Below are 24,610 nucleotides of genomic sequence, written 5' to 3' on the forward strand. Positions count from 1 at the left end.
AAGGCTGGGTAGCACAGCACATTGCCACCTAGAATACAATCAAGGTTACTATTTAGTAAGAAAGAACAGAGGAATGAGTATCAGGAAGGCAACCAGGAATATCTGCCCCATTATGTTAGAAATCAAACTCCATGCCTACATTCCAACATACATCAGGATGCAAAACTGACCACATATCATGCTAATTGTTCAGAGTTCAGAGTGGTGGCTTTGACCTGTAATAACAACAAAGTGTAAGTTTCAGGCACTAGAGATCTAAAATCAGGGTATGTTGGTCTCCTGGACCCTTTTGCTATGAATACAGATGGAAGGGAAGTTGTCTTCTTAGAACTTGTTGATCTTAACTTGGCGCAGGTGCTTCCTCGCTGCTTTCTATTTTTTTTATTGAGATGTAATTTACATAACATGAAATTCACTGTTTTAAAGGACATAATTCCATGGTTTTCAGTATATCCACAATGTTGTGCAACCATCAGCACTATCTAATTCCAGAACGTTTCAATCACCCACCCCCTAAAAAAAACCATGCCATTAGCAGTCAAAGCAGATGCTTTCTTTCATCCTTCCCCACCGTTCTTAGGTCCATGAGAGAGCCAGATTCGCCACATGAGAGGGTGCTTGAACTTCTTGAATGACATAGCCTCATGTCTTGGGATTCTGGAATATTTTTGCATCTTCTCAGGATAGCCAAGGAGGAAGTCATGGTGTAATTCGCCTAGGGCCAAAGAAAGGAGGGATCCCCAAGAATGCTACAGATTTAAACATGGCCTGCCTGGGCTGACCATGATCTGCCTTCCCCGTGGGAAGGGAAGGAGGCTCCACACTGAGTGGCGGGGGCATCTCCAACAGCTTCTGAGACTCCAAGGCACTCGGGGGCAATGCCCTAAGGTACAGCAGCAGCTCTGAAAGTACTCTGTTGTGACACTAGCTGTTGACAGGGAATTGTCAGATTCAGTTGGTCTTATTTAACGTGAAGAGGACGGGTGCAGCACTCATTTATTAAAGGTCTCCTATGTTCCAAATAGAAACAGAATCTCGTTTTTCTACTCACAATCACCCTGGGCAGTAGCATACCCATTTTACAGAGGAAGGACCTGAGGATCTCAAAGAGAAGTAACTTGCTCTGACAGAAGCCAGAATCTCAGACACTTCACTCTGAGTTGAAAGGCTCAGCATTTTACATTGTGCCAGGCTGCGGGCACCTGCAAAATGCCTCCTGACTTGACCCATCGTAGGTAGAACCACTCCCTGGAGTGGCCTTATAGTTGCCGCCCGTGGGGCATTTGCAGTAAAGGGGGCTTGGCTTAGCCCAGCTCTGGGCTTCCCTGTGCCGGTGGGAGCTTCGTGTGAGATTCCCCCTCCTTCTGCCCGCTTCCTACTCTTTACTCCTTGTGCAAAAGGGTTGTTCAAGGAGACTCCAGGATTGGGGTCTGCCTCGTCACTGTCACCAGGAGTCTTTTTTTCTGACTGACTTGCCAGAGCTCCCCATCAGCCCTCGCCGTGCCTCTGGAAGCAAAGGGAAGGCAGCTGTGGGATCCTGGCTGAACAGAGTCCAGGTAAAGCAGGCTTGAGAATGGATGGATGGTGGGGGGAGGCTGGGGTGTCACAGGTCTGAGCACAGAGCCAAGGGGGCGGGGAGCAGCCAGGGAGGATTGTAGGTTCTGCTATTCGCTTGATTAAGGGGGTCAGCGTGTGTATGTGTCATCGAGGTGGGCAGGGAAGGGGAGGGCTGAGCGGGTGGGGGGAGGATATATATATGCTGGTGTGGCTGATACGGCGGCGGAACCGAGCCTCACATCCGAAGGAGCCAGGCTACTGACAGCTCTCAGGTAGGCAACTGCATGCGAACCCCAGCCCCAAGACAAACAGCTGGGAGCCCGGGGCTCTCTCCTCACCCTCTCTTTGTCCAGGGTGGATGCCGCTGGCCTCCTGGGGAATTATTTCTTCGTTCGTCTTAGTTTCAGTGCTCAGATGGGGGGTAGGAGGGGAGGGCTGAGGTTTTTATCCTGAAGAGACGCAGAAGAAGAAAGAGCTGAACTTGGAAATGAGAAAAAGTTTTGATTCCCCAGATGCGGCCCCTACTGAGAAAAGGTGGATGCAGGAGTGGGATTAGGGGAGGAGCAGGCACTGGGGCAGGGGACTTGCCTTTCAGGGCATCCTTGTGAGTGATTTTTCTCTGTGGCTGACTTCCTTTCTTTCCTTTCCCTCGTAGTGTATTCAGGCTGGTTTTCAACATACCACTGAACTTGATTTGGGTTTGAGTTTTTCTGTCCTGAGGGAACCCTTCTCCCTTATGCACTGAATAGAAATTGCTAGTAATGATGTGGGGAAAAGTGGGACCCGGGGCGCCGTGCTCGACCAGTACAGTGCTGAACAGGGCCACTGTGTGTGAATCCCAAGTAGATTTCTGCAGGGATGACCTTGGACTCCCAGACCCTGAATTATGTGGCGGTTTCTTCTCTTTCTTTGCATGTTTCTCCTCCTGCCCACCTCTCCCACTAAAAGGTCTCTGAGGGTCCTGATGAATATAACGTTCAGAAGTCATCCAAACTCTTGCTCTTTCTCAGCCTCCTTTCTGTCTCCTTTGTGCGCCTCTCTCTCTCTCTCTCTCTCCCCCTGCCCCATGTGTGTCTCCTTCCCCTCCCTTCAGTACCCCTCCCCCCCATCTCACTCTGAACATGGGCAAGTTCTGGGGGAATTTCAAGTAAAGCAGGATGATTCGGGAAATGGACTATTTAAAGCAAGCTGCTTTGGACTTGAATACCCTGATCCTGGGCTTAAACATCTGTGTTTCGCTTCCTCGAGCAGCCCATAATTGCCCCAATTATAACCAATAACATTGTTCGGCAGACTAACAAAAGATGAGCTTTGCATGGCATTTGCCAGCAAGCCTAAACCAGAGTTTTCAACATAGAAGGAGGAAAGTAACTGCCTGGCTTCTTATCAAAACCTCCCAAAGAAATTGCTGCTTTCTCATTGCCTGTGGGTGGTTGCTCCTTTTTCGCATTTATAAAGTATGGCAGGGAAATATTCAATATACTTCCACTGATGCTGTGATACCTTTAACAGAAAAGATTAGTGTTCCTTTGGGCTTGCTGAGTCCTCTGCAGGCGAGGGTGCCTGCAAAGACTGTCTTCAACCACCGCCCTAGTAAAAGAAGCAGTTTCCACCGTTCTGCATGCTGCCGTTCGAGGGCACTGTGGCCCATCCTGGGGCTGTTTTGGGGGTGCAGCTCTGTTCTCCATGGGGCACGAGCCCCTGCTTTATCAGCTGAAGGCTGAGGGTACTCCAGGATTTAGAGGATGCAGGAGATTTTGCATTGTCAATGAAGGGAGTAATTGCAGGATTAGGCTCAAACCCGTGCTCTCTGGAGCCTATGACAGGAGCTGTCACAAAGCTATTCTGTATTCAATCAATCAGGTATTTATCATCTACACTCCACCAGGCAGGGAAGTGCATGGCGGGGGCCGGTGGATTCAACAGAGGCGACAATAACAGCCTTTTCCATGCGTACAATGATTTACATCTTCACGCTTTCACACCCATTATCCCCAGCAACAGCCCTGTGAGGTAGTGTCATTATCTCCTTGTTGCAGTTGAAGAAATTGAAGCTGAGAGGCTAAATAATGTGTTCAGGACTGAACTGGACTGAGCCCTGTGAGGACTGAGTCCAGCCCTCCTGGCTTCTGCACGCCACCCCCTCAGGGCCCAGGGTGCTTACCAACTAATGGGGGGGGGCAGTGGGGGGGAAGGGGACAAACAATTAGAAGACAATGCAAGGCTGGCTGTAATTAAGTCCTAAATTGCACGGTCCAGACAGCAAGTGCTGGAGGGATTTGGAAGAAGGAACACATGCTCCAGAGATTCCAGGGGCAGGCAAAGAGGTAAAATTTGGATGGGTCAAGGGCTTTGGAGAGGGAGGTGGCAGCCAGGACAAAGGCACAGAAGGAGGGCAAAAGAATTCATTTTTATTGAAACCTACTATGTGCCAGGCAGTGAGCTAAACTTCTCTACGTGCTTATTCCTTACTAATAAACCCCACGTTCCCTATACACAGTAGGGATGTGAGGTTTAGGGTGAGTGTTCTATGTTTTTGTCAGCATGGTTCAGTGCGCCCCACCCCATAGCCCCACTGCTCCCAAAGCCCATGATGGAAACTTGCAATCTACCCATCACCCCACATCTGGAGCTACATCCTTGAGAGGGGGTGGGCCCTTCTCAGAAAACGGAGTCATCATGACAGCATCTTGCAGTGGCTTGAATGGCTGAGAATTCATTAAGCACACTGGATTTTTCTAAACACTTTTATTTAAATGCCTATAGGTGCTCCCACTGTCTAACATGAAGGTTTCCCACTAACCACAAACCGTGAGATTTGGGGCGCATCAAATTTGGGGGCAAGCTGATTTTTTCTGGGCATTTCCCTAGATAGGCTACTATCACATTCAGTCTTGACTTTCTGTGATCCTGTGGTTTTGCAAATATTGGCTGCTGCCTCAGCATTGCAGAAACAAGTTTTGCCAGCTCTGAAGGGCCTGGCTTGGCAGGTGAAGTGCAAAGCTTGCTTCCAAGGAGTCCAAGTCCCAGTGAAAATATCAGTGAATCACCACACAGCAAAGGCTCAGAGCCAGCCTCCCCTCTTTCCCCAACCCCGCACGCCCCATTCATCATTTCATTCATTCAGCCAAGAAACATGTGATGATCCTGACAGACGCTGAGTAGTGCTAAATGCGGGAGGAAGACTGTCAAACTGTCCTCTGCCTCCTTGGAACCCACATCCATGTAGCTGAATGCTAACGAGTGTAGGCTAATGGTCTGCAAAAGGAGCATGGATGCCCAGCAACCCACTGGGCTTTGGGATATTAAATCCTTATTTTTTATGCTATTGCTCTTACTTTGCACTGTACTGGGTTTTATAATGTATAGAACTTATAAGTAAGTTGGGAATGTGTGCTCAAAATGGATTGCTGGAGGTACAAAGTTAAAGAAGTTTGAAGATGATAGGTCTAGATTCATTGCTCTTTTGCTTATTTGTATTTTCGAATCTTTTTGAAAGACCATTAAGTGATTTTGTTATAAAAGTACATAAAAGCCTTTTAAAAATCCATTTACATTATTTTGACAGTGTATGTGGAACCGTGGGCAATTCAAAGTTACGGGAGATCAAATTTAAGAGCGATACCTTTCCAAGGGCATCTGGGTAGCTCAGTCGATTGAGCTGGACAACTCTTGATGTCTGCTCAGATCTTGATCTCAGGGTTGTGAGTTCGAGCCCTGCATTGGGCTTCAAGCAGGGTGTGGAGACTGCTTAAAAAAAAAAAAAAGGTGTTACCTTTCTAACTTTGTGGCAGCTTTGACAGGAAGTGTGTCTGTTGCCCTGCCCCAGGTCCTCTCCTGAGCCCCAGCTGTGTCCACCTCTGTCCCGTGCTGCCCCGAAGCCACTGCCTCATGAAACCCTCATCTTTCCTCCCTGTTCCCTCCTTCCTTCTTGCTTCCTCTTACCAGGAGAGCACAAATATCTGGGTATTTATAAAATAAAAAATATTAACCTTCTAACCCAATTGCCTCTTTCTAGAGAAGGGGAAACTGAGGCCCACAGAAAGAAAAGGTCTTGCTCAAGATCCCACAGGTAACTACAAAGTAGAAGTTGGAGCCCAGGCCTCTTGCTTCAAGGCACAGGGCTCTCATTCATTGTTCACCAGCACCAGGCACACTTGGTCTCTGTAGGACGGGAGACTTGCTTTGCTCTCCACCTCCTCTATGCTCACTGCCTCCTTCCAGGTGGAAGCTTAGAGCAGAAGAAGGACCTTTTGGGATGTAAGTGCATTAGTCAGAGGAGGAAAAGACATTACAGACGCCTTCCTCAGTAATAGCTGGTAAACAAGCAAAATCTCAGTGTAGGAGTCCTGTCTGCAATGGGTCAAAGAAATGGGGGGTGTAGAAGATAAACCCTGTGCCTGTAGGCAATGAAAAATTCTTCTACGAAGGGGAGGCAACAATAAGGATGTCACAATCAGAGAGGGGAAGCCTAGGGTTCAGCTCCTTAGAAAGAATTCACTTACATGGAGACAGCTGCAGAGATCAACGAGTAGCCTAGTGAGAGCATGAGCTTGGAAATCAGAGGGGCTTGAGGCTCACCTCTGCTGCTCCAAGTTACTTCTCTTCTTCCAGTCTCAGTTTTCTCAGCTGTAAAATGGGGGTAATAGCACTTATTCCATAGGATGGATGCTTACAAAGCAATTAGGACAGCACCTGGCACATCGTATTATGAATATAATAGTGATGGGATTACTGTTAAATACAAAGAGAGACTATTCCAGTGAGATTCCGCCAGAATCTGCCAACCTTTCTGAAGCAGAATCAGAATATAGAATTTATGGTTTCCCAGAACACACAATTTGATGTTCAAACACCTGAGGTTAAGCCCTGGCTCTGCTATTTATAAGGTGGATAATCTTTGGCAAGTTGCTTAACCCCTATGAACTTATGTGCCTCTCAAAAAGAGGTATATTATTTTCTTTAATTTTTTTCATGTTTATTTATTTTGAGAGAGAGTCAGAGCATGAGCAGGGGAGGGGCAGAGAGAGACACACACACAGAATCCGAAGCAGGCTCCAGGCTCTGAGCTGTCAGCACAGAGCCCATCACGGGGCTCAAACTCACGAACTGCGAGATCATGCCCTGAGCCGAAGTCTCCTTAACCGATTGAGCCACCCAGGGGCCCCAAAAAGAAGTATACTATTAACCCTAGATGATAGGGTTTTATATGAATATGAAAAGCATTCGTTACCTGTAGAAGAGCAGTATCTTCACGCACAGTTGATGAGAACAACATCTACACATATGTGCCTCTATCAGGAGGCCCCTCCTCCCTTCTCCACTAAAAGCTCCAAAATTACAGGCTTTCTCATAGGTCACGAGACAAAACTCAATTAACTTTTCGCTTCATACGTAATCCTCCAAACAGATAAGCAACTAATTATATTGCCCTTGGAAGGAAGATTACATGCAAATAGATTAAGGCTAACACACAGTGGTATTTTGTCTTCATAAACCGTGAGGCACAATTAAATTTAGGAGGTGTCACTACTGAAATAAAAGGTAATTAAACATTTCTTTATTCAATAAGAGATGTCCAGATTATAGTATCACCACATGGACGTGTTAGCCTGAGCGTGGGTCGCCAAGTGAAATACAAGTAAATACAGGTAAAATTCCAACATATTCCGGGCAGTTTTATCTTACTGACTGTCAGTACTGTGCAATAAATGACAACCACCTGTCATGATCCCCACTGTGCAGGTGAGAAGACAAACACTCTCGGAGGTAAGATAATTTGCCCAGAGTCGCACAAAGAGTAAAGATGAAATATAAATATAACCCATGAATTAACTAATTCCTCACCCTCATTTTATTTTTTTTTTAATTTTTTTATTTGAGAGAGAGAGAGAGAGCATGCACACGCGAGTGGGGGAGGGGCAGCGAGAGAGCATCCCAGGCAGGCTCCATGCTCACATGGAGCTTGATGTGGGGCTTGATCTCATCACCCTGGAATCATGACTTGAGCTGAAATCGAAAAGTCGGACGCTCAACCAACCGAGCCACTCAGGAGCCCCACTTGCCTTCATTGTAATTGACATGAACTTGTACACAGAGCTACAAAAAAAAGCATGTAGATGTTGTTGAGATTTCTGACAAATGAAAAACTTCTACTGAGTTTTTAATACAGTTCAAAATCTAACTTAACCTAGAATGCAATTGTACTAGGTGTTGTGAGGAGTATACCAAAGGGTACAAAATATGGTCCCCTTTGTAAGGATTAATTAGATTTACTTTGAGCTTTCACTTACATTGATGTCACTGAAATATCACAACCAGGATAGGCCTGAGATGGGCATATGTGGTCGGACCCATTTTAAGGATTCTTTGAATTGGAGGGAATAAATAGCTTTGTGTGTGGATGGTTTTTGCATAATAGGTGGAGTCACTTTTTCAAAATGAGGAGTGGGAAGGACACAGAGGGTAGGGTGGTTGGAGACTGGAAGAGCAACGTATCAGGGACCAGCCGGAGGGCCAAGCTAATGCCAAGTAAATTCGACAAGGTTTGCCAAGTGCCAAACCAAGGACAGCTCATATTTTACATGCAGGGAGGCTCTCAAACACATTTTACACGTTAAATGTCCCAGGAGCTCATCTTCTTTCTTCACCTCACCCTAAAAACCCATTTACCCAGAATTTGAGATAACAAACATCAATCAATCCACCAGGCATTTCCTGAATGTACAAGTAGCCGCAGTTAATGAGGTTCGTGAAAAACCTCAGCTGGAGAGCATTTCATTAACATCTGTCACAATTTATCAGCTCAGCCTATGCAAACATTATGTATTGCAATTGTGTATTGGGAAGGAAACAGTCCCTTTTCTCCTAGCCTTCCCTTTCCTCTGTGACGTACAGGCACTGCCATCACGTGGCCATAGAGGGCACAGCCATGCCATTCTGGACAAGTTCTACACAAATGTCCCTTTAAGTAGAATGACTCAAGTGTAGTAGATTAAGAAATGTAAAGGCAAGTCTCAAGTTAAACAAAAGACATATGCAAGCAGTCCTCAAAAGAGTCTGTAAGTGTGATGAGCTTCTGTGGCTGGCGTACCAACACCTATTTAACCTGCAAATTTACCATACAACACTATTCCAACCATGCCCTCACAGCCATTTGTAACCAGTCTTCTGCCACAGCAAGCATGGGGTTCCAGATTAGGATGGCATCTTGCCTTGCTCTGGAACAACATGGTTCCCACCCCTCCCCGTCTTGAACTGAACAATTAGCTAATGGACATGTTGTCAGTTACACGGGTCCCCAAGTGGCTCCTGTGCCATTAGTGGGGCCGATGCTCCTAGACACTCCTCAACTCTATGGTAACTAAGAACAAAGAGTGTTCCTAAAAGTCTCCACTGTCACTTATCAGACTTTCTGAGTACCTCTTAGGTGCCTGTTCACCCTGTGCTGGGTGCTGGAAATACAGAGAACCATAGAACATGGTTTCCACCCTTTAGGAAGTCACAGTCCAGTGGGAGAAATAAATACCTAAGTCGAAGTTTACAGTATAATGTCATAAGTGCCATGTGAGAGACAATGATAGTGTTATAAAGTGAAGGCTATGTACTGGGGCTCTTTCTTTCTTTCTTTCTTTTCCTTCTTTTTTTTTTTTTTTTTTTTTTTTTTTTTTTTAAGTAGGCTTCATGCCCAGCACAAAGCCCATCATGGGGCCTGAACTCACGACCATGAGATCAAGACCTGAGCTGAGATCAAGAGTCAGACACTTAACCAACTGAGCCACCCAGGTGCCCCTGGGTATAGTTCTGGTTATGTGCCAGGTGCTATTTTAACTGCTTACAAACATCAACACATTCATCATCATATGAGATAGGTACTATTATTGTCCAGTTTTTACAGATGAGGAACTGAGAGGTTGAGTTGCAGGTATGGAATCTGAACCCAGTCACTCTGCAATGATGAGCAGGTAAGAAAATCACAACTCTATCACACAGGTCTGTTGTGCCTGTTTGACAGGCCCCTGAGGCTCTGTGCCTTCCCACTCTGATATGTTTCACGATGCCATAGAAGCAGAAGAGATTCATCTAACTCAGACCAGGGGTTAGAGATGGCTTTCCAGAGGGGATAACTCTTGAGATGTGTCAGAAGTTTGAGGTGGAGACAACTAGTCTGTGCAGAAAGAAGATCATTTGCCAAGATACAAACGCATTAAGGACAGGATATAATTGGGAGCTATACATGATTCGCTAGGACCGGAAGAGACAGCAGGGTGAATGATAGGAGAGAACGCTACAAAAAGCAGCCAGGAGGAATACTAAGTCCCATTGGAGGTTACAGATTTATTTTAAGTATGAAGTGATGGCATCAGATGTGGACATGGCTTGGTGGGAGGCCAGATCATTAGGTGGACTAATTAGGGGTCATCACAATAACCAAGGCAATAAGTCTCAATTACAGCACTGGCCCTTGGGATAGAGAAGAAAAATGCGTATGATATGTTTATTTGTATAGGTGTTTGTCTTCATTGTTCATTAGCCCTGGACATCCCATCACCTGTAGGATAAAGCCCAAACCCTTTTGATGGCAAACAAGACATGGTTCCATCTGGACCGAACCTCTCTTTTTAGCAGGGAGCTTCCCTCACGGAGTGTGGGCAGGTGGCCCCAGTACATCGGCCTGTTTGCCTCACAGGCTGTGAGCCTGACTCTGCCTCTCCAAAGGCTATTTCTCGGGCCGCTCGGATGCCCTCTTCTTTGTCCTCTTGGAAAACTGTCATTCATTCAAAACCCATCTCAAATGTCACCTCTTTGACTTAACAAACACTAGGATGCCTGGGGGGCTCAGTTGGTTAAGTGTCCCACTGCGGCTTAGGTCATGATCTTATGGTTCATGAGTTCGAGCCCTGCATCGGGCTCTGTGCTGACAGCTCGGAGCCTGGATCCTGCTTCGGATTCTGTGTCTCCCTCTATCCCTGCCCCTCCCTTGCTCACACTCTGTCTCTCTCTCTCTCAAAAATAAAGAAACATTAACAAAATAAAAAACAAAACACTGATTGAGCATCTTTTAGTGGACATCCTCTTGGTAGGAGATGCTTGGATGACACACAAGAAGGGCTGGGGGAGTCTCCCAATATGGCCATTGGGTGAATTCAACTGCAGGATCCCCTTCCTTCTCTTATTGACCCTCTCCATTCCACATCCATCTTCTCCCAGGGCTTCCCGGACTTTAGCATGTGTATGGATCCCCTGAAGATCTTGCTAAAAAGGCAGATCAAATTCAGTGGTTCTGGGTTCCTGCCTGAAATTCTGCATTTCTAGCAAGACCCCAGCTGATGTTGATGCTGGACCGCAGACTGCATTTGAGTAGCAAGGCTTATACATTTTCTTAGTTTTGTCTGATGAAAAAGCAATCAAGGCGATAATTTTTATTTCTCTACGCTGGACTCTGTTGAGGTAAAATTTACATATAGGGAAATGCACACAGGTTTTGGCAAATGTATACCCCCCCTGCGACCTATACCTCAATCAAGAACATTCACAACATTGCCAGAAAGTTCCTTTGTTCCCTTTCCATTTAATCTTCCAAATACAGATGTTTCTACAGGGACCCAAAATGATGCAGTCTAAGGAAATAGCTTTTTGATTCAGGAGGCTTGCTCACAGGATAAATTTAAAGAGGAATAGGAAAAACCGCACATCTTTCAGGCCGTCCTACATAAAAATTATACACTACTGGTCCAACTAATAATAATTTGAGCTATTATCTTAGTGTCTTTGTTCATTTTTCAATAAATAACTCCACATACCTGGCCCTGTGTTTTGGATGGCCTCGCAGGGTGGACATACTGGCCCTGTGCTCAGGAAGCAAGCTCACCTCTCGCAGGGGAAACAGACAAGGAATCTGGGAGCTTCCTGGAAGAGCAAATTCTGGGATGTGGGGCTTTCCTGGCTGAGGCAGGGAAGGCTGGGGAGGAGGAGACAAAGGACACGAGTCATCCATGAACCTCACTGCACATGTCTCACTCATGCACGGCACTTTGCCAAACCTCCTTACAGATCTCATCTCTTCACAATGGCCCTATGACGAGACAGGTAGCACTATCCCCCTTTTACAGACATGAAAACTGAAGCTTGGAGAGGTTGTCTTACAGCCACAGGTTAGTAAGTTGCAAAGTGAGGTCTGTAGCCCCCTGGAAGTGCTTGTGCACGTTGAGGCCAGCTAGGTGGCAGGAATCACAGGGGTGCTCCGCCTAGGATCCCAGACACTCACCCCTGCATGAACGGTAGGCCTGGCTGGCAGGAGCAAGCCTCTTGTATCCTTGACAACCCGCTCCCTCCTGGGAGGCGAATCTTGGGCCTGGCGCCGTCCCCTCTGGTGGCATCCCCTGTGTGAGACCCCCCCAGAAAGGCTGTTCTAATTGCGGTGCACCCTCACTTCTTTTAGTATTTTAGCCCCCTGCTTCCTGCTCCTGCACCATGAAAATCCTGCTTTGTGACCTCCTGCTGCTCAGCCTCTTCTCCAGCGTGTCCAGCAGCTGCCAGAAGGACTGTCTGACCTGCAGAGAGAAGCTCCGCCCAGCTCTTGACAGCTTCAACCTTGAGGTAGGCCATGGAACGCCCTCCGTCTTCTTCTCCCTCCTTCCTCCAACCCAGAATGAGAAATTAAGGCCTTGCCCAGGGGGCATGTGACTCACCTGGTGCCACGTGGTGGATAGGAAACAGATGCTGACTTTAGCATCTTCTAAATGCAAACTCTGTCATCTTTCCCCTTTTCCACTTCAAATAAAGACCTGCCTGTGCTGCCATTTTGTTCCCATTATTAAATAATGCATACTCATTTTAGAAAATTTGGCAAATTCAGAGAAGTGTAACAGAAGAACGTTACTTTAATCCCACCTGTCAGAGAAAGAGTCCTAGTTTTTCACTTGCTACATTATACCAGGATAATTTCCTCATGTTATTAAACATGATTTTAAGTTCTTTCTTTCTAGGAATACAGTATAATTTGTTTAACTATTCCCCTCCTGTTTAACATGTACGTTGCCCTCCATTTTTGATATTATAGATAATTCTACAGTGAATACCCAAATGCTCTCTTATATTTTAAATTTTGTTTATATTTTAAATTTTGTTTTGGTTTTTGGTTTTTCTAGGTTTTTTTTTTAATGTTTTATTTATTTGTGAGAGAGAGAGTGAGAGAGAGAGAGAGAGAGAGAGAGAGAGAGAGAGAGAGACAGTGCAAGCGGGGGAGGGGCAGAGATAGAGGGAGACATGGAATCCGAAGCAGGCTCCAGGCATTGAGTTGTCAGCACAGAGCCCGATGCGGGGTTCAAACTCACAAGCCATGAGATCATGACCGGAGCCGAAGTTGAACACTTAACCGACTGAGCCACCCAGGAGCCCCTATATTTTAAATTTTTAATTTGAGGTTCTAATCTGGCATTAAATTTCTTTTCCTTAAATAAACTTTCTCAACTGCTTTCATGTCAGCCTAAAGAGTTATTCCTCTATTAAATCCAATATAACTCAATCATTTTTTCTTTGTAGTCAAACTTCTTTCAAAAGATGTCATAATTCAAACTCCTCAACCGTTAAAAACAACCAAAAGTAACTACTGCTCCTTAAGGCGAGTGTACAAATATAGAACACATATTTACATTGGGCTAGCTCACTAATGATGAGCAGACACAGGCCCTACAGACCCAAACAGCAAGCTCTTCCCTCGCCTGCTCAGTGGGTTTCTACAGCATCATGAAGAGCATCCCCAGATGACCCATCCAAAGTTGGCCCATCCTCATTCACCCATTTTGGTTTTCTGTATGCTGAGCACAGGGCCAGGCCAAAGGGTCCAGGAAGCAGATGGATGGAGTCTGCAACCAGTGGGAGAGAAGATCCCACAATCCCTTCAAGAGGGCTTAACTACTGGATGCTGGGGAAGCACAGACAGTGGACCCCAACCCAGACTAGAAGGACAGACGGGACTCTTGAAGGAACTGAAGTCTCTAAGGAAACCTAAAGAATGGGAGCGAAGAGGCAGAGAGAGGGTCCCAGGTGATAGAGAGAGTGGGGAGTACACGTTCAAATGCCTGTGCCAGAGGGAAGTGGCATTTACGGAACTGAGAAAAGCTGAGTTTGGCTGGAACACAGAAGGCCCACAGGCTTTTTCCGTGCAGCCCAGAGAGGCTTAAAAGCTCATCTAAAAAAACACTTTGCCCTAGTCTTAGTAAGGAGAGCAGCCAACTCGGTTTACATGTAAACCAATGATGAGTTGATTAAGCAATAATCTGATCATCTCCACACTGCTAAATTCTCCATCTGCGCCTAGACAAGACTGAAAATTATGCACAATGCTGGAATCTCTAGCTTTCATGGCAATGCTTTGTTTTCCCCCATCAAAGAAAGCATTAGGACTTGAACAGATATCTGTACACCCAGAGAGTAATCTACACTTGCAGCCCTCACCCCTTTGGGCTGCATCACTTCTTATCTGCTCTCTCAGAGGTCTGGAGCCAATTTGCAGGTTTCCTCCTCCCTGTCCTCTCCCAGTCAACTCGGTGAATTCGCCTGGTTCTCTTCCCCATTCCGATTCATTTTTTATTACCTCCTGGTGGGTTCCTGTTCCCCTCCCTACCCTCTAAACCTAAGTGATCAAGATTCAGGAATTCTTTCCTCCCCATACTCTCTCCTTCTGAGATGCCATCCCTGGACCCCAGGCCTTCAGCTCTCCCCAGGCTGTAGGGGACTCCCAAAGGTACACACCTTACCTCCTCTCTGCTGGGCTCAATCACTTTTCATAATTCCTGGGAAATCCCACTTTCCCTTCCCGGCCTTGCTAAGGCTTCGGGAACTTGCCCCACCATCTCGCACATGCCTCTCCCTTCATCTTCATCCAATACCCCTACTTCAAAACTCAGATTAAATTTCACCTGTGAGAACACTGTGCTGATTCTCCACCTGCCCCCAAGAGAGCCAGCCCTTCACTCCTTTGTCTTCTGACAGATATCCGTATCTGCTACTCTCTCACCATAATGTGTGAGCTTCCTCTTCTGATTGTCCTGGGTATCCCCAGCATGCAGCACTGAGCGTGGCACAGAGCAGTACTCAATAAACATGTCCCATAGAAACTGTAAAATTGCAAGACCCTTAGTCTAATAGGTCCATCCACGGCAGACGCTGCCGCGTTTTCACATTGGTGTCTTTCAAAGCCATTAAAGAATTTGTTTTCATTCCTCCATAGCATCTTAAATCTCTGGGGTCCTGAAAACGCTGTTAGATACTTCTTTGAAACAAGTTAAAATATGGCCAGTTACAGCCTCATGGTTGAGGGATAAATGCTTCAAAGTGCCTGCTGACCTTCAGAGGACCTGACTGCCTGGCTGTTTTGCCTCTAGTTTGTATTCACTTTTAACCTATTTTCAAACGTTTGATGAAATGCCTAGAATGTTGGCAACCACACCTCATTTCCAAATCTTGCAACCTTTTACCACTCTGTGAATTATGGGGGGTGGGGGGAACTTAGATATTTCAAGCAAGGGTCACCTTTCCAATCCCTCCACTAAGTTATGTATTACTGAGCGATTCCTAGGATGCCCTAAGTTCTTGGTTTTATCAAGAAGTTCTGCATTTCTCATTCCAGGTCAATGGTCCAAGTATGGCTGGCTTTTTGTTAGACTATAATTTTGGTCAGTAAATGACTCATACACTCAAACCCATTGTAATATCTTGGGCTCCTTCCACCTAATTATGAATGGCACTTACCCCCTCAGCTAAAGTAGAAAAAACAAGATTCGCTGAGTTGTTTTAGAGACAAAGGAGAAAGTAACCCTCAGTGTCTGGGGAAATTTATCTAAAACTCCCTGGAACTTGATTAATAGCAAAAGAAACTAACTTCTCGTAGTGCTTTGTATCTTCATTACACAAAAACTCTTCCTAGATAATTTGCAGTAAGAGTTCCTAGCATGTTTTTCTTTTGCACTATTCATCTGCTTGCCAATTCGTGTTAGCCCTCAGATATTCTAGAACAACCTCCTAAAACAAATAGCCCCCAAATGTCTCTTGGTCAGAGGCGATTTGATTCTTTAGTGGCAGACGCTTGACAATATCAATGAGCTTCCTCGTTTCCTTCCAGTGGGCTCATGTGCCTATTTCCCTAATGTTTGATCTCAGATGTCCAAATGGCCCTTTGCTCAGTTTCCCCACAAACCCAGCTTTACAGATCAATTTGGCACCAGTCTGAAACTTTCCAGATGCTCATCCACACTCTGGCTTAATATAGAAATGTCATCAGTGTGGGCTGCGAAAATGTGTCCAGCTCACTTAAGAGGCCATTATCCAATCTCTGGAAAGAGGCTGGTGGGTCCCTTAGACCAGAGTGTTAGGCATTAAGCTCATATGCCCATCTGGCGCCACAAATGCTGTTGTGAATTTGGATCCTCCACATTTGCCCCAAACCTTCTCCTAAATCAAGAGTTGAGATGATCTTGTTAGTACCTAATGCATCTAGCAGTATGTTGAGTCTCTGTACAACCTATGCATCTGGTTTGATCATAGAATTGCATTTTCTCTGATTGACACACAATCTAATTACCATCTGGGCTTAGCAACCCAGGGGCTCATAGAAGATCTAATAGCCTCTAGGTTTAACAACCTCCACCTGTTCTTGTAAACTGAAGGCACAGAACAGTTCAACAAGCATTTGGGGCTCCTATACTGTGAGGATTGGACCAAGTCCGCTCAAAGTCCTTGTTGGTGCCAAAATTTGACACTTCTGCTGGTTTTCCCAATACTATTCATGCTTTCCCTTTTATCCTGGAAGGTAGGATTCCTCAGACTCACCACTGTGGACATTTTAAGTTGGTTATTATTTGTCATGTGGGGCTGTCCTGTAGGATGTCTACTAGCATCCCTGACCTCTACTCATGGGATAGCAGTAGCATCTCCCCCACCCCCACCCACCGTATGACAACCAAAAATGTCTCCAGATATTGCCAAATAGCTCCTGGGAACAAAATTGTCCCCAGAGACACCCACTGCTATACAGTAATAACCCAATAGGATTTTGATCTGAAAGAACATCCTACAAATTGGTTCTACCTAGTTTTATTCAAAATATTTCAGGAGCAGGCTAAATACAGACCCCAGTAACCCTTTCTCTGAAGGAGACTCTGACCACTTCCATGATGACACCTTCCTCAGAACAAGTTCCAAAGCAGGATTTCTCACAGTCCAGCCTCCAAATCACCTGAGTGTTTGTTAAAAACGCAGATTCTTGGGCCCCACCCTTGGCTTACTAATCAGTGTCTCCAGGGGTGTAGTTTAAGAATTTACATTCTAGGGGCACCTGGATGGCTTAGTTGGTTAAGTGTCCGACTCCAGTTCAGGTCATGATGTTGTAGTTCATGAGTTGGGCTCAGGTCATGACTTTGTGGTTCACAAGTTCGAGCACCACATCGGACTCTGTGCTGACAGCTCAGATCCGGGAGCCTGCTTTGGATTCTGTGTCTCCTTCTCTCTCTCTGTCCCTCCCCTGCTCACACTCTGTCTCTCTCTCTCTTTCAAAAATAAATAAAAACATTTAAAAAAAAGATTTTGGATTCTAGCAAACCAGTAGCAATTCTTAAAGAACACTCAAGTTTGCAGGTACCATTGTTTTAAACTCTGCTATCCCCACCAATGGAAGTTGTCTATCATTCTTTCATACCCAGTGACATTGTGGGTGTGAAAAAGTTGGCACTGATGATATTCGTTCTGTCAGCATCTCTGAGGAAAATCTAAATGGCAAAGACATGCTCAGAAAGCCCACGACTTGTGTATCAACAGGGACCCCTGTCACCACCTATGGCTAGCAGGGGGCCGTGGGGGAGGGCTTGGCAAAGGATGCACCTTGGAAACTTTATCAGTGAAGAGGAGTGGCACTCCCACTGGATACTGCCTCTTTCCCCACTCTGACCCAACAGAAAATGAGTAATTTTCCCATTAGAACGTTACCTTTGGTCTCACAAGATCCTTACTCTTGCATTAATTTCCACCAATTTGTATTGCAAGCACACAGAGCTCCTGGGTTGGAACTCAAGACATTTGGTTTCTTGTTCAGGTGATACGTTGTCTAACAGTATAGTTTTGGACACATTACCGAACCTTATCATAACATGCAAACATGGACTACGTCAGTGGTTTCCAAACCCAGGCAGATATCAGAATTACCTGAGCTTTGTAAAAGTTAAGTTTTTTTTTAATGTTTATTTATTTTTGATAGAGAGAGACACACACAGAGTGTGAGTGGGGGAGGGGCAGAGAGAGAGGGAGACACAGAATCTGAAGCAGGCTCCAGGCTCTGAGCTGTCAGCACAGAGCCCGACATGGGGCTCGAACTCACGGACTGTGAGATCATGACCTGAGCCAAAGTCGGACACTCAACCGACTGAGTCACCCAGGCGCCCCTGTAAAAGTTAAGTTTTAAATGCCAGTGCTATTCCTCAGGAATTTAACTGGCTTTTGAATTCTGTCTTTTTTAAAGTTGAGATGATTTGGGGGTGCCTAGGAGGCTGTCGGTTGGGCATCCAACTTCAGCTCAGGTCAGGATCTTGCAGTTCATGAGTTTGAGCCCTGCGTAGGGCTCTGTCCTGACAGAGCACAACTCAGAGCCTGGAGCCTGCTTCAGATTCTGTGTCTCCCTCTCTCTGTCCCTCCCCCTCCCCCCCTCTCAAAAATAAACATTTAAAAAATATTTTTAAAGTTGAGATGATTTCGATTCACACCCAGACCAAGCAGAAGGGCAGACTTAGGGTAGTGAAAGTCTATTGGATGATTAAAAGTAATACTGGATGATTAAATCCACCTGCTAGTAAGAGAGACCTAAAGTAACAGTGGCTCAAATAAGACAGAGATTTGATTCCCTATGCAGAAGTTGGCAGGTGGACAATACAGGGTTGGTATTGTGTAGCTCCTCCACATCACCCATGTCCCAGGCTCCTTCCCTTTCTGCTTTATCTGTATATGGCTGCCACCCTCACATGGCTTCCATACCCTGAGTCACCTCATGGCTTCAAGATGGCCAGTGGAGCACCAGCCAAAATGTCCACATTCTAAGCAGGAGGCTGGAAGAAGGGGAAGAAGAAGATTAAAAAAGGATGCTTTTCTCAGATAAGTCAGCCCCCTACTTTCCTCAGAAGCCTCACTTGGTCACTGTCGTTTATATGTCATTGGCCACCTCTGGCTACAAAGGAGACTGAGAAACATACATGTGGCCTTGGGGAGGACAAGTGTCCTGTTAGTAAAGGTATCCTATGTGCATTGGCAGTCTCTGCCCCAGAAGGGAAGGTAGGCTTCATTCTTTACAAATTGTGTTTTAAGTGCTAGTCAGACACTTTGGTGGAGATACCAGACAGGGATCAGAGAAGTGTCTGGAGTTCGATAGATATCAGATGCTGGACATATAAACCTGGGATGCCCTAGATGAAATGACCATGATCACAGAAATGAACAGTCACCAAGAGGTAGATTATAAAGAGAGATGAGAAGAAAGAATCTTAAAGATAGAACACAGGAGGAAGGTGCATAGTCTGAGAGGTGAGTGCAATGTCAGAGAATTTGGGGGAGGGTGTGGTGCACATTGCCAAATGCTGCAAAGTCAGAGAGAATGAGGGCTAATTGGATCTGGTGACCAGAATTCACTGGTGGTCCTGAAGAAGGCAGTTAGTGGAAGATGAGGGTGGGAAGCAGATTTCAAGGACATGAGAAAAAAATTGAAGATGCTGAGATAGAAGCATGAGTGCAGACCACATCTTGGAGAAGCCTGGTGAGGACAAAAGAGAGTCAGGGTCAGGGGTGACAAGGGGTTGCGAGAGAAGTAGGATTGGAGGAGACATTTTCTAGGGTTTGGTGGAATGGCTGTAAGGTCTGTGATATAGCTGCATGCACATCTCACTCCTCAGTTAGGGGTCAGGTTGGAAACCTTGCTCGTATTGGCATCTGTGCCTCTCTGAACACTGGGGCGAGGGTTTTGCTCCCCAGATAGGGGGTACTTGGCACGTACACCAGTCTTCTGATGTCCTGCAGCTGTCCAAAGAGAAGCTGCAGTGGGATTTTCACAGAGAAGCATTCGAGGTGAAGCCAAAACAGCAAACAATAAGAAAAATTGGAGGTAGACGCTTCCAGAAGACCCAATCAGAGACAGGAATGTGGGAGGCAAGGCCAAGGCCGGGATCAGTTAGGAGGAACGTGGAAACAGCATGGTCAAGCTGTTGGTCTAGAGTAGAAGTGGGAGATGCCTGGAGAGACAGAGCAGTGTCCGAAGTTCCCAGGGGCCTGGCAAGTCTAAAAGATTGCATCTGATGGCCCCTCTTCCCCACCTGGAACCCAAATGCCCAACCTACCTACATCCCAAAGGGTCTTGACCCTCATTCTCTAGAGCTGATGCACAGATAGTATAATTAGAGTATGTGGGCTAAAAAATGAACAACACCAGGGTTCGTCTTAACACGGTGGCCTTAAAATAGCCTTGCAGATTTCAGCACATGCTTTGACATCCCCAATTTCTTAAGCCAATCCGACCTCTCTCAAGCCAAAAAGAGAACAAAATAAAATTCTTCTTTGTGGGTGCCATGAGTTGTGTTTGGCTTCAAAAACTCAACGAGGGCTCTGTGTGTAGTTTGGGGCACTCATTCTGCATTAACTTTCTGTGTCACCTGGGACAAATTAATCTCACCTCTTTGAGTCCCAGGTTTCTTCCTTTGTGACATGATGGAGCTTGGCCAGATCGTTTTCTGTTTCTTTATAACTTGGAAATTCTGTGAACCAAAGTAACTACTGAATGGTGACTTAATAAAGAGATGCTTCTGAAGCATTTGTATTGGTATCGATGTAAATTTTGTATACAATAAAAGACTACTGGCACACCTGGGTGGCTCAGTCAGTTAAGCGTCCGACTTTGGCTCAGGTCATGATCTCACAGTTCATGAGTTTGAGTCCCACATCGGGCTTTGTGCTGACAGTGCAGAACCTGGAGCCTGCTTAGGATTTTCTCTCTCTCTCTCTCTCTCTCTCTCTCTCTCTTCTCTCTCTCTCTCTCTCTCTCTCTCTCTGACTCCCACTCATGCTCTCTGTCTCTCAAAAATGAATAAACATTAAAAAAAAGAAAAAGACTATTTCTTTGGACTAATATAATATGCATTCCTGGTCCTCCTCCCTTCTCCCACCTCTGTCTTTGCAGGTGTGCATCCTTGAGTGTGAAGGGAAGGTCTTCAGCAGCCCTCTCTGGACTCCATGCACCAAGGTCATGGCCAGGGGCTCCTGGCAGCTCAGCCCTGCTGACCCAGAACACGTGGCAGCTGCCCTTTACCAGCCAAGCGCCTCCTCCGAGATACAACTGAAGCGAATGCCTCGCATCAGGAGCCTAATCCAAGCCCAGAAAGGGACAGAGCCCGGCATGGATGAGACTGGAGAAATGGAGCAGAAGCAGCTGCAAAAGAGGTTTGGGGGCTTCACCGGGGCCCGGAAGTCGGCCCGGAAGTTGGCCAACCAGAAGCGGTTCAGTGAGTTCATGAGGCAGTACCTGGTCCTGAGCTTGCAGTCCAGCCAGCGCCGCCGCACTCTGCATCAGAATGGTAATGTGTAGCCGGAAGGGGAGCCCCTCCCAGCTGCACCATCCACTTCAACCCATGAGTGAGTTGGGCACGAATGAGCTGGGGGCCAAAAGAAACCTTATATACCCAACTGTCTTAGCCTTCCTCCTGGGCCTGGAAGCACATTAGCCCCCAGCCACATACACACACCCTACACCACCTCAACGTGTTCAGCCTCTGGGAGGCAGGGGAAGTCAATTCACCTCCCTGCCTCCTACCCACCCTTTCTCTAGGGAGCAAAGATTTTCCTGGGATTACTCCTTAAGGCTGACCACTGCCATTTAGAGATTGGTTACCATGGGGATAATAGTAGCATGTTAAGATAACTAATTCCTCTATAGCTCTCCAGCAGCTCAGTTACTATGGGGACAGTTAAGTGGACCAATCCTCCTATCCGGTTGCCATAACAACCATTCAATTCACCTTTCCTCAGAGACTATCTCTAAGAACCAATAGCTAGACCTACCTTTAGCTATCCGCTGCCTGATTTCTGTGGCTGTGCTGTTGCTATTTCACCTTCAGAGACAGCTTAGCTATCTCCTCCTCTACCCCCTGTATCTCAAGGTGCCTGGATTCCACAGAAAGCACTACACTTTCCCACTCTCCCCCATCAAGGAGTTCTTGTTAGGACCAGGAGTTACACTTTCTGCTTTTCTTTCTTCCACTTGTCATCTGTCCATACTGCCACCTTGCCAGAGATGGACTGATTTGTTGATGTCAATGGCATCATTACTGAGCAAGCCTTTGAGGATTTGGCCCAACTGACCCAGTAGTTTTAGAACAGAGACTAAGAGATCATCATCTTTCCTCACTTTCTTCCCAGAGGCCATTTTTGTTTTATTTTGTTTGCTTGCCTGCTTTTATTCCTCTCTCCGCCCTGGCCATTACTCCCATGGGAATGCTTATACGGATACTAAAATACATATCAGATAATAAACATCAAAAACCCTAGTTTATTGCCCAGTCATTACAAACTCCACTTTCCTCAGCCCATCAACCTGTACATAACTTTGAATAGCATAGGAAACTAGCACAGTGGAATTTTCCAAAAATCTAAGAAAATCCCACCCATCAAGCATATGTGCCTTAATTCATATTTGGGATTCTGATTATCTTCAGAGCCTCATACCTCTTCTCTAACAGTCTAGAAACTTACCCTAATGGAAAGAATTAACCAGTTGGTCAAAAACATTCCCCAAACATTACCCAAGTGGGGGGGTCTTCCCTGACTCAGAAGCATAAAACAAAAAAAAATGTCTATATGTGCTGTTTTGTTTTGCTTCCCGTATGTCAAAGGTAGGCAGATCATTAATAATCTTGATTCAAATGGGGCGCCTGGGTGGCTCAGTCGGTTAAGCGTCCAACTTGAGCTCAGGTCGTGATCTCACAGTTTCTGAGTTAGAGCCCCATGTTGGGCTCTGTACTGACAGCTCAGAGCCTGGAGCCTGCTTCAGATTCTGTGTCTCCCTCTCTCTCTCCCCTTCTCCCATTCCTTCTCTGTCTCTCAAAAGTAAATAAATGTTAATAATCTTCATTCAAAGTATATTAATACAAATGTTAATCTTTGGCACCCACACTTCAGCATGGAGGCAGCCCACATAGCTCCTTGCAGGTAATCTGGTTTGCAACAGGCCCATTGCCAAATACAGACATATGTATTAAGTTGTGAGGAGAAGCCTGCCCTGTATATTTTAGCAGAATGACTAATTTCCGAAGGCCCTGAATTAACCCACACCATTTTTGAAGTCATACTCTTGGATCCTTAACCAACACCCTATTTCTTCCTAAGCCATATTTGCACATTACCTAACTCAGTATATCCTTCAGAAGTGGCATGGATTGAATTCTTTCAAATCTCAGACATTTATTCTTCTTTAAAGTGGCTCTTAAGGGACACTGAGGCTCTTGTCTAATTCTGAACCACAACCGTTTTCTTTACCTAAAGACAGTTTAAAATCAATTACATTAGCAGGAATCAATTTATTTAAAAACAGAACAAAAAGAAATGATTTCAGCCCCTATTCAGGCAACTGATTTTCCTAATTTTCTATTAAGCTTCCCGCTGAGAGGCACTGAAACATAACTGGCAACTAGCCTCTGTCTGCTGCTTTGCTCAAGATACGAAGTTCTTGATGGAACCATTGGAAACGTTAACCAGTTCATGTTGGGTATTATTGATTGCTCTCCTTCCTCTTACTGTAATGATCTCTGAATTTCCTTTTTGCACACATTCATGGTAGCTGAGTTCCAATATGGATACGTACTTATGAGTCCACAACAGGCAGCTTAAACCTTGTCTTCACTCACCTACACGTAGCCCAGCCAGCCCTACACATGCCTGAGATTTCTCCATCTTGGGAGATCCTGTTGCCAGGGCTGTTCTGGACTTCTGAGATATCCAATACTAATCTATACTTAGAAGGTTAGAGGAAGTAGGGCCACCTAACAGCGAAATGGGATAAAGAGCCCTATTTAGAATGCGTAATGATGTGTTAGGAAAGAGGGACATGGCGGTCCAGTCCTAGACAGAACTGTGAAAAGGGGTATCTACTTACCATCATTTTCCCTGTCCCCACACTATGTCTTATGCCCCCATCCCCTAACCGTTGTAGACAGTGGAAAGTGAGCAGATTCATTCATGGTGAGGAATTAGTGAAACTTGGGTTTAAAGAGCCATAAATGAGAACACTATTTAGCCTCAAGAAATGAATTAATTACTACATATGGATTCCAAATACTAGGGATAAGAGAGCTGTTTCTGGGCATGGGGCCTATGTTATGCCTTTCAAGTCCCAGCCCACAGACCTCCTCTTTATTCCGTGAGTCCTACCGGTAGACTCAAGGTGTATAGAAGTTAGGGAACCCTACTTGCTGTTTTAGTGGCTATTTATTCCATTGATAAGCTTTTTATTGCCTCCCTTCTATTGCTCAGTCACCAGGACAAATAGGATTGAAAGGTCAGGAAAACTACTGAGTTTGCCATTTTAATCATTTCTGTCTCCCCAGGTGTCCGGGTGATCCCCAAAACAGCATGTCTCCAGCCCCAGACCTGCCGGCTGGGAATCGGGATTCCTTCTTCCCCAAGACACTGAGGCAAGCTTTGCCTCCAGGTCTCCACCCCAGGGTGGAGACTCTCCCAGTCTGTCTTTCCCTTCCCACTCCCCCACCCCGCCCCCATGGCATGTTTCATGATAATCTTGTTGCTACATCAGAGTGTATTTTTGTAATTCCTCCAGCTAACATATTGACAGCCCCATCTTTCCTTCTCACTTCCCTCTTTCCTCTTCCAGGGGTGGGTCAAAGGAACAGGAAATCAAACCCGGGGTTTTGACTTGTCACTGCCATAACTTGTTTGTAAAAGAGCTGTTCTTTCTGGCTGATTGTTTTAAACAGATATTTCTCCATTAAACTTCTACTCAGCAAACAGTTAATAA

General features: G+C 45.7%; 1 protein-coding gene across 3 annotated transcripts; it reads left to right on the forward strand.

Moving 5' to 3' along the window:
* Nucleotides 1–1,421: 1,421 nt before the first annotated feature.
* Nucleotides 1,422–24,600, forward strand: PNOC (prepronociceptin). Of its 3 annotated transcripts, none has more exons than XM_058720776.1 (4): nt 1,422–1,556; nt 11,999–12,156; nt 20,765–21,158; nt 24,183–24,600. In XM_058720776.1, exons 2-4 carry the CDS (start codon nt 12,031–12,033, stop codon nt 24,266–24,268), a joined length of 606 nt encoding a protein of 201 aa, XP_058576759.1. In that variant the 5' UTR covers nt 1,422–1,556; nt 11,999–12,030; the 3' UTR covers nt 24,269–24,600. The 3 variants fall into 3 exon arrangements, with proteins under 3 accessions (XP_058576759.1, XP_058576760.1, XP_058576758.1); XM_058720777.1 differs by lacking the exon at nt 1,422–1,556 and adding an exon at nt 1,737–1,829 and having other exon boundaries at nt 20,765–21,216; XM_058720775.1 differs by lacking the exon at nt 1,422–1,556 and adding an exon at nt 1,737–1,829.
* The last annotated feature ends 10 nt before the right edge of the window (nt 24,601–24,610 follow it).

Source organism: Neofelis nebulosa, chromosome 3, assembly GCF_028018385.1.
Source record: "Neofelis nebulosa isolate mNeoNeb1 chromosome 3, mNeoNeb1.pri, whole genome shotgun sequence".
NCBI lineage: Eukaryota > Metazoa > Chordata > Mammalia > Carnivora > Felidae > Neofelis > Neofelis nebulosa.

What these genes read in the sequence shown, in the direction of transcription:
- PNOC (XM_058720776.1), top strand. Translation starts at nt 12,031, where the DNA reads ATGAAAATCCTGCTTTGTGACCTCCTGCTGCTCAGCCTCTTCTCCAGC. An exon ending in TTGACAGCTTCAACCTTGAG is followed by an intron (nt 12,157 to 20,764) that starts GTAGGCCATGGA and finishes CTGTCTTTGCAG; the next exon opens with GTGTGCATCCTTGAGTGTGA. An exon ending in CCGCACTCTGCATCAGAATG is followed by an intron (nt 21,159 to 24,182) that starts GTAATGTGTAGC and finishes CTGTCTCCCCAG; the next exon opens with GTGTCCGGGTGATCCCCAAA.